This window comes from Cebus imitator, unplaced genomic scaffold, assembly GCF_001604975.1.
Source record: "Cebus imitator isolate Cc_AM_T3 unplaced genomic scaffold, Cebus_imitator-1.0 Scaffold118, whole genome shotgun sequence".
NCBI classification, from domain to species: Eukaryota; Metazoa; Chordata; class Mammalia; order Primates; family Cebidae; genus Cebus; species Cebus imitator.
Window position 1 is genome coordinate 1,550,801 of NW_016107433.1, and position 12,770 is coordinate 1,563,570.

Sequence of the window (12,770 nt, forward strand, 5' to 3'; positions counted from 1 at the left end):
TCTCTCTTTTTTTTTGAGATAAAGTCTCATTCTATTGACTAGGCCAGAGTGCACTGGCGTGATCTCAGTTTACTTCAACCTCCGCCTCCTGGGTTCAAGCGATTCTCCTGTCTCAGCCTCCCAAGTAGCTGGGATTACAGACATGTGCCACCACATCCAACTAATTTTTGTATTTTTAGTAAAGATGGGGTTTTACCATGTTGGTTAGGCTGGTCTTGAACTCCTGACCTTACCTGATCCACCTGCCTCTCCTTCCCAAAGTGCTGAGATTACACGTGTGAGCCACTGCACCTGGCTGTATGTGCATTGTCTTTTGTGTGTGGTTTTTTTTTTTTTTTTTTGAGACAGAGTCTCGCCCTGTCACCCAGACTAGAGTGCAGTGGTATGATCTCAGCTCACTGCATCTTCCGCCTCCCGAGTTCAAACTATTCTCCTGCCTCGGCCTCCTGAGTAGCTGGGATTACAGGCATACGCCACCACGCCCAGATAATTTTAGTATTTTTAGTAGAGACCGGGTTTCACCATGTTGATCAGGCTGGTCTAGAACTGACCTCATGATCTGCCCTCCTCTGCCTCCACAAAGTGCTGGGATTACAAGTGTGAGCCACCACATCCAGCTCACATATGCATCTTCTGTGAAAGGACTGATAATAATACTCTCTTTGAATGAGGCCAGGGTCCCAATTTATGTATTTTTGTGTTTAGGTATTAAATAATTGATAGCTGTTGTGAACTGGGAATGCATGCTTTCCTAACAGCAGTGAATTTTAAATTTCCTTAAAATGCTCTGCTAGCCAAACAAAACACAGCTGATTCTCAAGCCCACCAGTTTTCTCACCTACACACTTGGAATAAAAGTGGACCTGTTTTCCAAATAAAAGTGTTGAAGAGATATAACCAACACTTTTAAAATTTGTTTTAATTGAGAGAAACCTAGGTATCTAGGTATTTGGCAAGAAAAATTTATTAGAGGCCAGGCATGACTCACACCTGTAATCCCAGCTCTTTGGGAGGCCTAGCCAGGAGTATTGCTTATGTCTGGGAGGACTGCTTTAGACCAGGAGTTCGAGACCGGCCTGGGCAACATAATAAGACCCTGTCTCTACAAAAAAAAAAACAAAATCAATTGTTAAGTTGGTTATGGTGATGCATTTCTATAGTCCCAGCTCCTGGGGAGGGTGAGATCTGAGAATGACTTGAGCTCAGAAGATTGAGACTGCAGAGCTGTGATCACGCCACTGTACTCCAGCCTGGGTGACAGCACATGACCCCTTCTGAAAACAAACAAAAACAGCCATTAGAGAACCTACATAATAAAAAGAAATATAATTTATAGTTTGAAACTCAAGCAATTAAAAGAAAGAAAAGCCAGAAAAAGGATTTCCAGAAAATGTAGCAACTTGGAACCGGTCATTATCAGAGAAAGGTGGCACCATAAACACTGATTATAAAAGTTGATAATGTAAATACCAGGGCGCAGTGGCTCACACCTATAATCCCAGCACTTTAGGAGGCCAAGGCGGGAGGATCAGTTGAGCCCAGGAGTTCAAGAACAGCCTGGGCAACAAAGTGAGACCCTGTCCCTACAAAAATAAAATTTTAAAAATTGGCTGGGCGTAGTGGCATATGGCATGTGGTCCCAGCTACTTGGGAGGCTGAGGTGTGAGGATTGCTGAGCCCAAGAGTTTGATGCTGCAGTGAGTTGTGCTCATGCCACTGGGCAATAACCTGGGCAACAGAGCAAGGCTCTGTCTCTAAAAAAAATAAAAATATAGGCCAAGCATGGTGGCTCACATCTGTAATCCCAGTACTTTGGGAGGTAGGTGGATCACGAGGTCAGGAGTTCAAGACCAGCCTGGCCAACATAGTGAATCCCTGTCTCTACTAAAAATACAAAGCATTAGCCAGGCGTGGTGGCAGGCACCTGTAATCCCAGCTACTCAGGAGGCTGAGGCAGGAAAATCGCTTGAATCCAGGAGGTGGAGGTTGCACTGAGCCGAGATGACACCATTGCACTCCAGCCTGGGTGACAGAGCGAGACTCCATCTCAAAAATAAATAAATAAATAAATAAATAAATAAAAATGAATTTAAAAAGAAAGGCTTACTTGGTGTTTGTCTAGGAGTAGTTCTTTCAGAACTTGTCTTCTCTCCTTTGCACACAATATAATTACATATCTTTGGAGTTACATGCTTTTTGTAATTATAATAGTTTTACAGATTTTAACAGATAGTTGCATGGAAGAAATATATTAAGCATTCAAGCAAAAAAAGAGAAAAACAGTTGAGGTAAATGTGTTGTAATCATCATGGAGTTGAAGATATTAATTTTTATTAGTTTCTTTATAGTTGTAATCTAAGAAAATGATTGGTTGGGTGTGGTGGCTCACGCCTGTAATCTCAGCACTTTGGGAGGTCAAGGCAGGAGGATTGGTTGAGGCCAGGAGTTTGAGACCAGGCTTGGCAACAAAGTGAGACTATGTTGCTATTAAAAAAAAAAAAAAAAAATTAGCTGGGTATGGTGGCATGCACCTGTAGTCCCAGCTACTTGGGAGGCTGAGGTGGGAGCATCAGTGTGAGACCCTGTCTAAAATAAATAAATATACTTAGAAATCACATAAATCTAATACATCTATTTTGTTTTATAAACAACTTAGTTCTTTTAGTGAGTTTTGTTACCATTGTCTTGAATTTTAAAAGCCTAAATGAATTAATCCCAAAATTTGCTTCTCTTTATTTTCTTTTTATAGCTTGAGTTTATTTATGTATGAAAGATTTTTAACTAATATTTTGTTTTTTCTCAACCTTAAAAAAAATTCAAAACAGCCCAGCGATCTGCTCAAGAACTTCCTCATATTGAAAAGTACAGTATCAACAGTTGTTCTGTAAATGGAGGTCATGAAATGATTGTGACTGGATCTAATTTTCTTCCAGAATCCAAAATCATTTTTCTGGAAAAAGGACAAGGTAAATAATATATGAGTTGATTGGCTTCAAACTAAGGGGCAAAGGGTAAAATAAATTATTTAGATTTTTCAGTAACAAAAATTACAAAGTAGTTTTAATAAAGCTACAGGTATCATTTTGCACCAGATTTTATTTTAAACCAAACATTTATTAAATTTTCATATAAATGTTAAATTATCTTTAAGGAACTGGGCATGGTGGCACATGCCTGTAGTTCTAGCTACTCAGGAGGCTGAGGCAGGAGTATCACTTGAGCCCAGAAATCCTGGGTTACAGTGAGCTCTGATTGTGCGACTTCACTCCTCAGCCCGGGGAACAGAGTGAGATCTTGTTTCTAAATAATAATATAATAATAATAATTTAAGATGTCTTAAAAGTAGAGATCCCCCAGCAACTCTACTCCTAGGTATATACTTGAAAGAGTTAGAAATACGTGTCCATACATAAACTTAAGAGATAGTTATTTATAGCAACTTTATTTACAATTGCCAAAAAATGGAAACAACCTTAAAATGCTCAACAAATGATGAATGGATAAACAAAATGTGATATATCCATACACTGGAATATTATTTGGTCATAAAAATTAATGAAGGCCGGGCACAGTGGCTCACGCCTGTAATCCCAGCACTTTGGGAGGCTGAGGCGGGTGGATCACCTGAGGTCTGTAGTTTGAGACCAGCCTGACCAACATGGAGAAACCCCGTCTCTAGTAAAAAATACAAAATTAGGCCGGGCGCGGTGGCTCAAGCCTGTAATCCCAGCACTGTGGGAGGCCGAGGCGGGTGGATCACGAGGTCAAGAGATCGAGACCATCCTGGTCAACATGGTGAAACCCCGTCTCTACTAAAAATACAAAAAAAAAATTAGCTGGGCATGGTGGCATGTGTCTGTAATCCCAGCGACTCAGGAGGCTGGGGCAGGAGAATTGCCTGAACCCGGAAGGCGGAGGTTGCGGTGAGCTGAGATCGCGCCATTGCACTCCAGCCTGGGTAACAAGAGCGAAACTCCGTCTCAAAAAAAACAAAAACAAAACAAAAAAAAAACAAAATTAGCCCGGCATAGTGGTGGTTGCTTGTAATCCCAGCTACTCAGGAGGCTGAAACAGGAGAATCGCTTGAACCTAGGAAGCGGAGGTTGCGGTGAGCCGAGATGGTGTCATTGCACTCCAGCCTGGGCAACAAGAGCAAAACTCCATCTCCAAAAAAAAAATAACAAAACAAAAAACATTAATGAAGTACTCCTACATGCTACACACATGGATAAACTCTGAAAATAGGCCAAGCGAAGGAAGCCAGCACAAAAGGACACATAGTGTATGATTCCATTTACGTAAAATGTCCAGTACTGTATAAGCAATTCAGAGATAAAAAGTAGATTAGTGGTTGGTTGGAGGAAGGTGTCAATGGTGAGTGACTGTTGATGGGAGCTGGGTTTCCTTTTGGGGTGATGGAAATGTTCTGGAATTAGATTGCAGTGATGGTTGTACTACTCTGTGAATATCCCCAAAACCTCTGAGTTTTATACTTTAAAAGGATAGATTTTATAGTATGTGAATTATACCAAAATTATTTTTAAAGTAGAAGAATTTAATGTTATGAGGGTGTTTGATTTTATCCCTTGTGCATATTTAAAACACTTTTCCGTCAATTATTTCCTCTCGGTTTAAAAAATATTTAAAACTTATGAAATACTTTTTTTTTTTTTTTAGAGAATCTTGCTCTGTTGCCTTGCCTGGAGTGCAGTGGCACAATCTTGGCTCACTGCAACATCTACCTCCCAGGTTAAAGCAATTCTCCTGACTCAGCCTCCCAAATAGTTGGTATTACAGGCACCACACCTGGCTAATTTTTGTATTTTTGGTAGAGATGAGATTTCGCCATGTTGGCTAGGCTGTTGTTGAACTCCCGACCTCCAGTGATCTGCCCACCTCAGCCTCCCAAAGTGCTAGGATCTACGTGCTGGCCATAAAACACTTTTTTTTTTTTTTTTTTTTTGAGACAGTCTCTCTCTCTGTGCAGTAACTATTTGTGTCTTTGCCTATTTTCTCCATTGGATCATTTTAAATATTTTTAGTGACTTGTAGGAATTCTTTATATATTCTGGATATCAGAATGAATTAGGGAAACTGCCTCATCTTTTTTCATTCTTTAACAGTGTCTGTGTTGGGTACTTTCATGTTCTTTTGTGCATGTGACAGAGCTTACCTCCGGAACCTTCAGGAGAGGGGACTGTTTTTGTGGTGAGCCATTAACTCACTTGTGATATCTTTCTATTTGTGGTTGTAGGACTAGTCAATATGTTTCTTCTTGAGTTTGATCATATATATATATATATATATATATATAGTTAAATATAGAAAAAACTATATATATATATAGTTTAAAAAACTTTAAAAACTATATATATGTAGTTTTTTTTGTTGTTGTTGTTGTTGTTTTGTTTTGTTTTTTTTTTTTTTGAAAAAGAGTTTTGCTTTTGTTGCCCAGGCTAGAGTGCAATGGTGCAATCTTAGCTCACTGCAACCTCTGCCTCCTGGGTTCAAATGATTCCCCTGCCTCAGTCTTCCAAGTAGCTGGGATTACAGGTGCCTGCCACCACGCCCGGCTAATTTTTGTTTTGTTTTGTTTTGTTTTGTTTTGTTTTTTTAGTAGAGACAAGGTTTCACCATATTGGCCAGGCTGGTCTCAAACTCCTGATCTCCAGTGATCCACCCGCGTCGGCCTCCAAAAGAGCTTGGATTATAGGCGTGAGCCACTGTGCCTGGCTTGGTCATATATATTTTTCTAGGACTTTATTCCTTTCTCCTACATTTTCAAATTTATGGACATTAATGAGCTCACAGTATTCTCTTTTTGCATCTGGAGTTATATCCCCCCACTTTTTTTATTCCTGCTATTTATTTATGCCATTTCTGGATTTTTAACCAGTCTTTCCATAGTTCTTGGCTTTATCAAACCTTTCAGTATGCCTTTCTGTTTCACCAATTTCTATATTTAACTTTTCAGTTTCTTTGGTTTATTATGTTTTTTCTTTTTCTTTTTGAGACGAAGTTTTGCTCTGTCATCCAGGTTGGAGTGCAGTGGTGCAGTCTTGGCTCACTGCAGCTTCTGCCTCCCAGGTTCTTTCTCCTGCCTCAACCTCCCAAGTAGCTGGGACTATAGGCACACACTGCCACGCCAGGCTAATTTTTTTGTATTTTAGTAGAGATGGGGTTTCACCGTGTTGCCCAGGCTGGGCTTGAACTCCTGAGCTCAGGCACTTCACCTACCTCGGCCTCCCAAAGTGTTGGGATTACAGGCATGAGCCATCACACCTGACTATGGTTTTTTTTAATTAAAATTTTAATCTGTTTTCATTATTTTATCTTTTTAAAACTTAAGTCTTAAAGGCTATATAGTGCCTCCATCACCTCTCTTTTATAATTTCTCTTTTTCTACTGGATTCTCCTTCTCTGAGTTTAATTATGTTTATGTCTTCTCATCCTAAACATTCCCTTTCTCCTAACTCTGTCATCCTCTTTAGCTTTTGTTTCATTTCTCTACCGTTTAGCATCCACCCTCTCAAAAAAAAGTAGTGTCATTTGCTTTAGTTTCCTTACCTGCTACTCTTTAATCTTTTGTCTTTCACTTCATTGAAGTCATAACCGCCTGAAAATTTTACAGCTAGCTACTTACTCTCCTTCTTAACACTTTTCCCTCTTCTCTTTGTGTAATTGTTCTAACCTGGTTCTCACACATCTTTATTACTGTTCGTCTTTTTATGCAAGTTTTTCTGGCTCTTAAATATAGATGTTTTCTAAGGTTTTATATTCATTTTTCTTTTGATTATCTTCCTCCTTTTTGAGAAATTTTATTAGCTCCCAAATACCTCTCTGTAGCAACATGTTTCTCTTAAACTTTAACCTGAATGTTAAAGTACCCACTGGATATTGGTTTATAAATGTCTCACTGATACTTAAAATATGAAAACAAATTTGACTTCACAAACTAGTTTGTCTCTCTGAATTTCTTAACTTGATTAATAATACATCAGGGTTGGGTGGAGTGGCTCACACCTTTAATCCCAGCACTTTGGGAGGTTTAGGCAGGTGGATCATCTGAGGTCAGGAGTTCAAGACCAGCCTGGCCAACATGATAAAACCCTGTCTCTGCTAAAAATACAAAAACAGCTGAGTGTGGTGGCAGGTGCCTGTAATCCCAGCTACTCGGGAGGCTGAGGCAGGAGATTGCTTGAACCCAGGAGGCAGTGATCGCACCACTGTACTCTAGCCTGGGAAACAAGAGTGGAACTCCATCTCAAAATAATAATAATAATAATAATAATATCAGCATCTTCTCTTTGAGCTGGAAACTATGTGGCTGTCTGTCTTCTTCTCCTTTAAAATTCATTTACCTTCAACCCTGACCCATACCCTGTCTGTCTTCAAAAAACATCAGTTCTGTTTCACAATTTATTAATTCATCAGTTATTTATGCAACAGTGCTATGTGATATAGACACTAGTCTAGGCATTAGTGATATAATGTTGAATACAACCTTCAGGTTGCCTGCTCTGATTGAGCTTACATTCTGGTAGGGAAGCACCTGTAAACAAATAAAGGAACAAGATTATTCCAGACAAAACCGCTATATAGAACTGAATGGTGAACTGTTTATATCAAGTCATCAAGGAATATCTTTCTGTAGGTGTCACATTTCAGGTGAATAAGGAGCATGAGGAAGAGATGGTGTCTCAGAGCTGTCCCTTCCTTTCCACTGTAAAAATTCTTCTGTGCCTGAGTACAATTAATAAGTATTATTGAATTTTGTTTATTTGACCCGGAGCTTCACATTTAAGAGCTTTTGATTGAAATCAAATCATGTTAAATGGTGGTAGTTACTGGCTTTAGAGGAGATTGCAGTTGTAAACATGTAACTTCCATTTTAAAAACACCTTCAGTGATCCCCTTCATTTTCTAGGCTCCTTATTATGGCATTCAGGCCGTAATCTGCTGCCAGTCTTTCCAACCCTCTTTCTTACTGCTCCTTGCCTCGTACTTTATACAATATCATAGCTGCTTATAGATCTCTTTATCTTAGGGGTTCGTGTCATCTTGCCTTTGTTCATGCTGTCTCTTCTGCCTATAATTACCCTTTCCCCACATTATGAGTTCTATCTCATGTTAAGTCTCAGTTCAAGAGCTCTTCCAGGAAGGCTTCCTTGTCTCACTACCCTCCCCCAAGATTAGAAAGACCCCACTCCTGTGTTCTTGGTTATTCCAGAGTGCACCTTTATTAATTGTTGTACACACCACATTTTATTATAATGAACTGTTTGCATTTGCCTTTCATCCTCAGGCTGAAAGCAGGGTACCCGGTCTCAGTTATCTCAGTAACACAAAGTGTCTGACACATAAGGACCCAGCACATGATTGCAAAACTGAGCTATAAATCTAAGTAGGTGTAGCACTTGTCTGTGGTATCTCTTGTGCACCAGAAGTAGCCATTGTCTAGTTGCTGGACTGGAAAATGATGGTTACAACCTGGAAAATGTTTGATGAAATCTCTCTTGATAACTTCACAGACCAGATGAAGAAGTGATGCAAGCAGTGTGTGGCGTAGTCACTGGATGAATGCCTGTGATACAAAAAGAATGCACTGGAATAATTGTGTATCAGTCAGAGAGTTTTAGTAGCAGACAAGGCTGTCTCCAAGTGAGTAGTTCACTTGGGATAAAGAGACAGAAAATGTGTTGACCAAATCTTCAGATGACAAAAATCTGGAAAGCTTAGGAAACATTTTTTAGGACCATTAATATCTAAAAACTATTTTGACAAGTCAAGTAATCCAACAAAATGAAATCTCCCTGCTGAGAGTAAGTAATGTTCCAAAGTGTTGGGAGATAAAAAAACAACTCAGCTGCATAAGTGCACAGTGTGGGAACATGGCAGTAGGAAATGTATAGACAGTTGGTCACATACTTAGTGTGAGAGTCAGCATATGGTGCTCCCAAGAAAGCTTCCCCCTGCACCCTAAGAAAGCTTTCATTAACAGACACAGCAATTCCTTGTATGGTGGTGACAGCCTCAGTCATTCTGTACCATGCTTGGTCATTTCTCACATAGGCTGTTAAGTCCTGGTCCTGGTGAATTTGGAGGAGCATGTTTACACAGAGACCATGAAGTCTAAAATATTGTGTAAGGGATAGGCACAGAGCTGAGGATGCTAGCCAGTGGGAGAGGAGACACAAGCAGACATAACTGCTTTTCAACATCTGAAATATGATCTCACAGACAAGCAATAAAGATTTTATTTCATGACTGCAAGGAATAGTATTTAGACCAGTTGTTGGATACGTAAAGAGACATTTCATTTAGCATGAGGAGCTTTCTAGCAGCAATTGTTATCCACGATGGAGTGAGTTACCTGGTGAGGAAGTGAGTTTCCTGTCATTTTAGATACACAAGCGAAAGTTGGCCACCACTTGATGGGGGTGCTCTCAGAGGGCTTTTAAACATCACTTGGGTAGATGGTTAGAATGAACTCTGTGGGATCTGCTAACCTGGGCAGCCCAAGATCTTTCTCCTTATTTTTTCCTTGTTTGTATACATTTCACATTTTATTTTCATAATGGAAGTCAGTGAAAAAAAGATCCGCTTTGCTAATAAATTTGTGATACTACATGCGTGAGATTTTGTCTGTATGCTTTCTGATATAAATTGCTTTTAACTGTAAACTCTTTCTTTCAATAGATGGACGACCTCAGTGGGAGGTAGAAGGGAAAATAATCAGGGAAAAATGTCAAGGGGTAAGAAATTTACCTTAATTTTTAAGAAATATGTAAGACACTGAATAGAAAGTTGAATAATGTTGCTTCATGGTATAGATGAGTCTTTTGTATATTGATTAATAAAAAAGTAAAATTAGCCTGGGCACAGGGGCTCATGCCTATAATCCCAACACTTTGGGAGGCTGAGGCAGGAGGATCATTTGAGCCCAGGAGTTTAAGACAAGCCTGAGAAATATGATAAAATTCTGTCTCTACAAAAAAATACAAAAAAATTAGCCATGCGTAGTGAGGTGTGCCTGTAGTCCCAGCTACTTGCAAGGCTGAGGTGGGAGGATCACCTGAGCCTGGGAGGTCAAGGCTGCAATGAGCTGTGATCATACCACTACACTCTGTCTGGGTGACAGAGTGAGACCTTGTCTAAAAAAGTAAAATTTCTAGAGGTTTGGAAGTAAGATACTTACGTAGTATTAAAGTAAATTAAATTAAAGTTTAGAAAAGATAACCAGTTAGTGCCTTTTTTCTCCTTATTGTGTATAGGGAAGGAGAAACTAGAAAGATCATCATCAGAAGGTTCTTAATGAAATTATCATAATTTCTCTGAACTCAGGAATAAAAACAGATTCAATAAAGAACATATGTATAGGCCTTCACAGAGAAATAAAAGAGAGAAAGAACATATGTACTGGACAAAAGATAGTACAAGACAAGTCCTTAGAGAATTGTGTACTTAACACACTATTTCTTACTCCTCAGCTACTTAGTTAAAACTTCTAGGATTCTACATGAAAGCTTTGGATTTGTTTGGAATAGAGACAGAGTATTTTCTGGGATAGGGAATACCAGTGCTTTCCAAAGATCTGGAGCAATTAGGTTGAGAATTGCATTTGGTTTGGGACTAACATTTTCACCTTGGTTTTGTAAAATTATTTTTGATATAGATACAAATTTTATTTAACACCAGTTTAAAACATTTTGGGTTGTTTTGTTTAATTAACTAATTAATTTTTTTTTTTTTTTTTTTTTTTTTTTTTTTTTTTTTTTTTTTTTTTTTTTTTTTTTTTTTTTTTTTTGAGACAGTCTCGTTCCATCGCCAGGTGCCAGGCTGGAGTGCAGTGACACAATCTCGGCTCATTGCAACCTCCACCTCCCGGGTTCAAGCAATTCTCCTGCCTCAGCCTCCCGAATAGCAGGGACTACAGGCATGCGCCACCACACCCAGCTAATTTTTGTATTTTTAGTAGAGACGGGGTTTCACAGTGTTGGTCAGGATGGTCTCGATCTCTTGACCTTGTGATCCGCCCACCTCAGCCTCCCAAAGCGCTGGGATTATAGGCGTGAGCCACCGCGCCTGGCCTAATTTTTTTTTTTTATTTTTTTTTAATATAGAGATGGGTTTTCACCATGTTGGCCAGGATGGCCTCGATCTCCTGACCTCGTGATCCACCTGCCTTGGCCTCCCAAAGTGCTGGGATTACAGGTGTGAGCCACCGCGCCTGGCCATTTATTTTTTTTTAGATGGAGCCTAGCTCTGTTGCTCAGGGTAGAGTTTAGTGATGCAATCTTTGCCCACTGCAGCCTCTGCCTCCCGGGTTCAAGTGATTCTTCTGCCTCAGACTCCTGAGTAGCTAGGATTATAGGCGTGTGACCATGCCTGGCTGATTTTTGTATTTTTAGTTGGGATGGGGTTTCAACATGTTGGCCAGGCTGGTCTCAAACTCCTGATCTCAAGTGATCTGCCGGCCTCAGCCTCCCACAAAGTGCTGGGATTACAGGTGTGAGCTACTGCACCTGGCTCTAGTTTAGAACATTTTGAATGTAAAATTTAAGATAAGAGATCTAAACTATAATGCAGATCGGGAATCATTAAACCTAATTAAAAACTAGAATGAATTACTGTTAAGATACATGGTAACATGTAATATTCAGTAGAGCAAAATATCTCTCTACATAGTATGTAAGACTTTTTACTTCTGCTATAGCCAGAAACCCAATTGGGTGAGTAAAAAGCAATTTCTCTTTTATTAATTAAAGGACTTATCTCTTTCAAGACTGAAGTGTCCCTATAGTAAATCTCCAGATGACTTATATGACTAGCTGATGTGCATAATTAACTATTATGGGAGAGCCTTGTAGTTAAGACTCATGAGTTGTGATGTGTTTAGCAGGTGCATTTCATTTTTAGTTCTGCGTGTAACATAATCTTGCTTTCCATCCTTAGGCTCACATTGTCCTTGAAGTTCCTCCATATCATAACCCAGCAGTTACAGCTGCAGTGCAGGTGCACTTTTATCTTTGCAATGGCAAGAGGAAAAAAAGCCAGTCTCAACGTTTTACTTACACACCAGGTACGAGGAGTCATGATGATTTGCTATAGAGCTTCCTTTCATGATGAATAAAAAGCTATTCAATGAATCCTATATTAGAATGTTTAAGGTAGAGTGCGTATAAACAATGAAAACACCAATAGATGACCAATCTAAAGTTTATGTTGACTTTACATATTAGATATGCTCTCAGTTGTTATTTTGTAATGATTTATTATGGAGAAATTAGAAAGATGGACTGTAGGATTAAAGTCTTTCTTTCAGAATAATTTTTATCAAAAATTCCCAGCATTACAGAGGGGCAGGTGTTTGTGAGTATGTGTGTGCTCCTGAGTCATGAACTGTCTTTGTACTCTTAGCACCATAAAAAGGCAGTGTGCCCAGTTCATAGTGTCTTCATCTCACCCATTCCCAATCACATGAAGAAAACCCTTGTTAGATTTTCTTTTTTAAATTTTAATATATTTTTAATATTTTTCTATTTTATTCTTGATTTTGTTAGATTTTCATTTGGCACATAGCAACTGCACCATACTGTGGGCTATAGGGGGTATAAACTTGATGCCAGCGTTCCTGATTTTGTAGATACAGCCAAACACAGGAGGCTTCCATGCCTCTTTTTGCAGCTATTCAAGTGGCAGAGGTTGCAGTGAGCCAGGAACACACCATTGCACTCCAGCCTGTGCAACAAAATGAGACAATGTCTCCA

The 12,770-nt window shown here is 39.3% G+C and overlaps 1 protein-coding gene across 4 annotated transcripts in view; it reads left to right on the forward strand.

Moving 5' to 3' along the window:
- Positions 1-12,770, forward strand: part of NFATC3 (nuclear factor of activated T cells 3) — a 163,282-nt gene that overhangs the window by 89,825 nt on the left and 60,687 nt on the right. For 3 of the 4 annotated variants that reach the window (XM_017539464.2, XM_017539462.2, XM_017539466.2), the window contains exons 6-8: positions 2,826-2,966; positions 9,700-9,755; positions 11,956-12,082. In XM_017539464.2, the coding sequence (XP_017394953.1) occupies positions 2,826-2,966; positions 9,700-9,755; positions 11,956-12,082 (324 nt within the window). The remainder of the gene's footprint in view (positions 1-2,825; positions 2,967-9,699; positions 9,756-11,955; positions 12,083-12,770) is intronic. The other variant, XM_017539465.2, reaches the window with a different exon arrangement.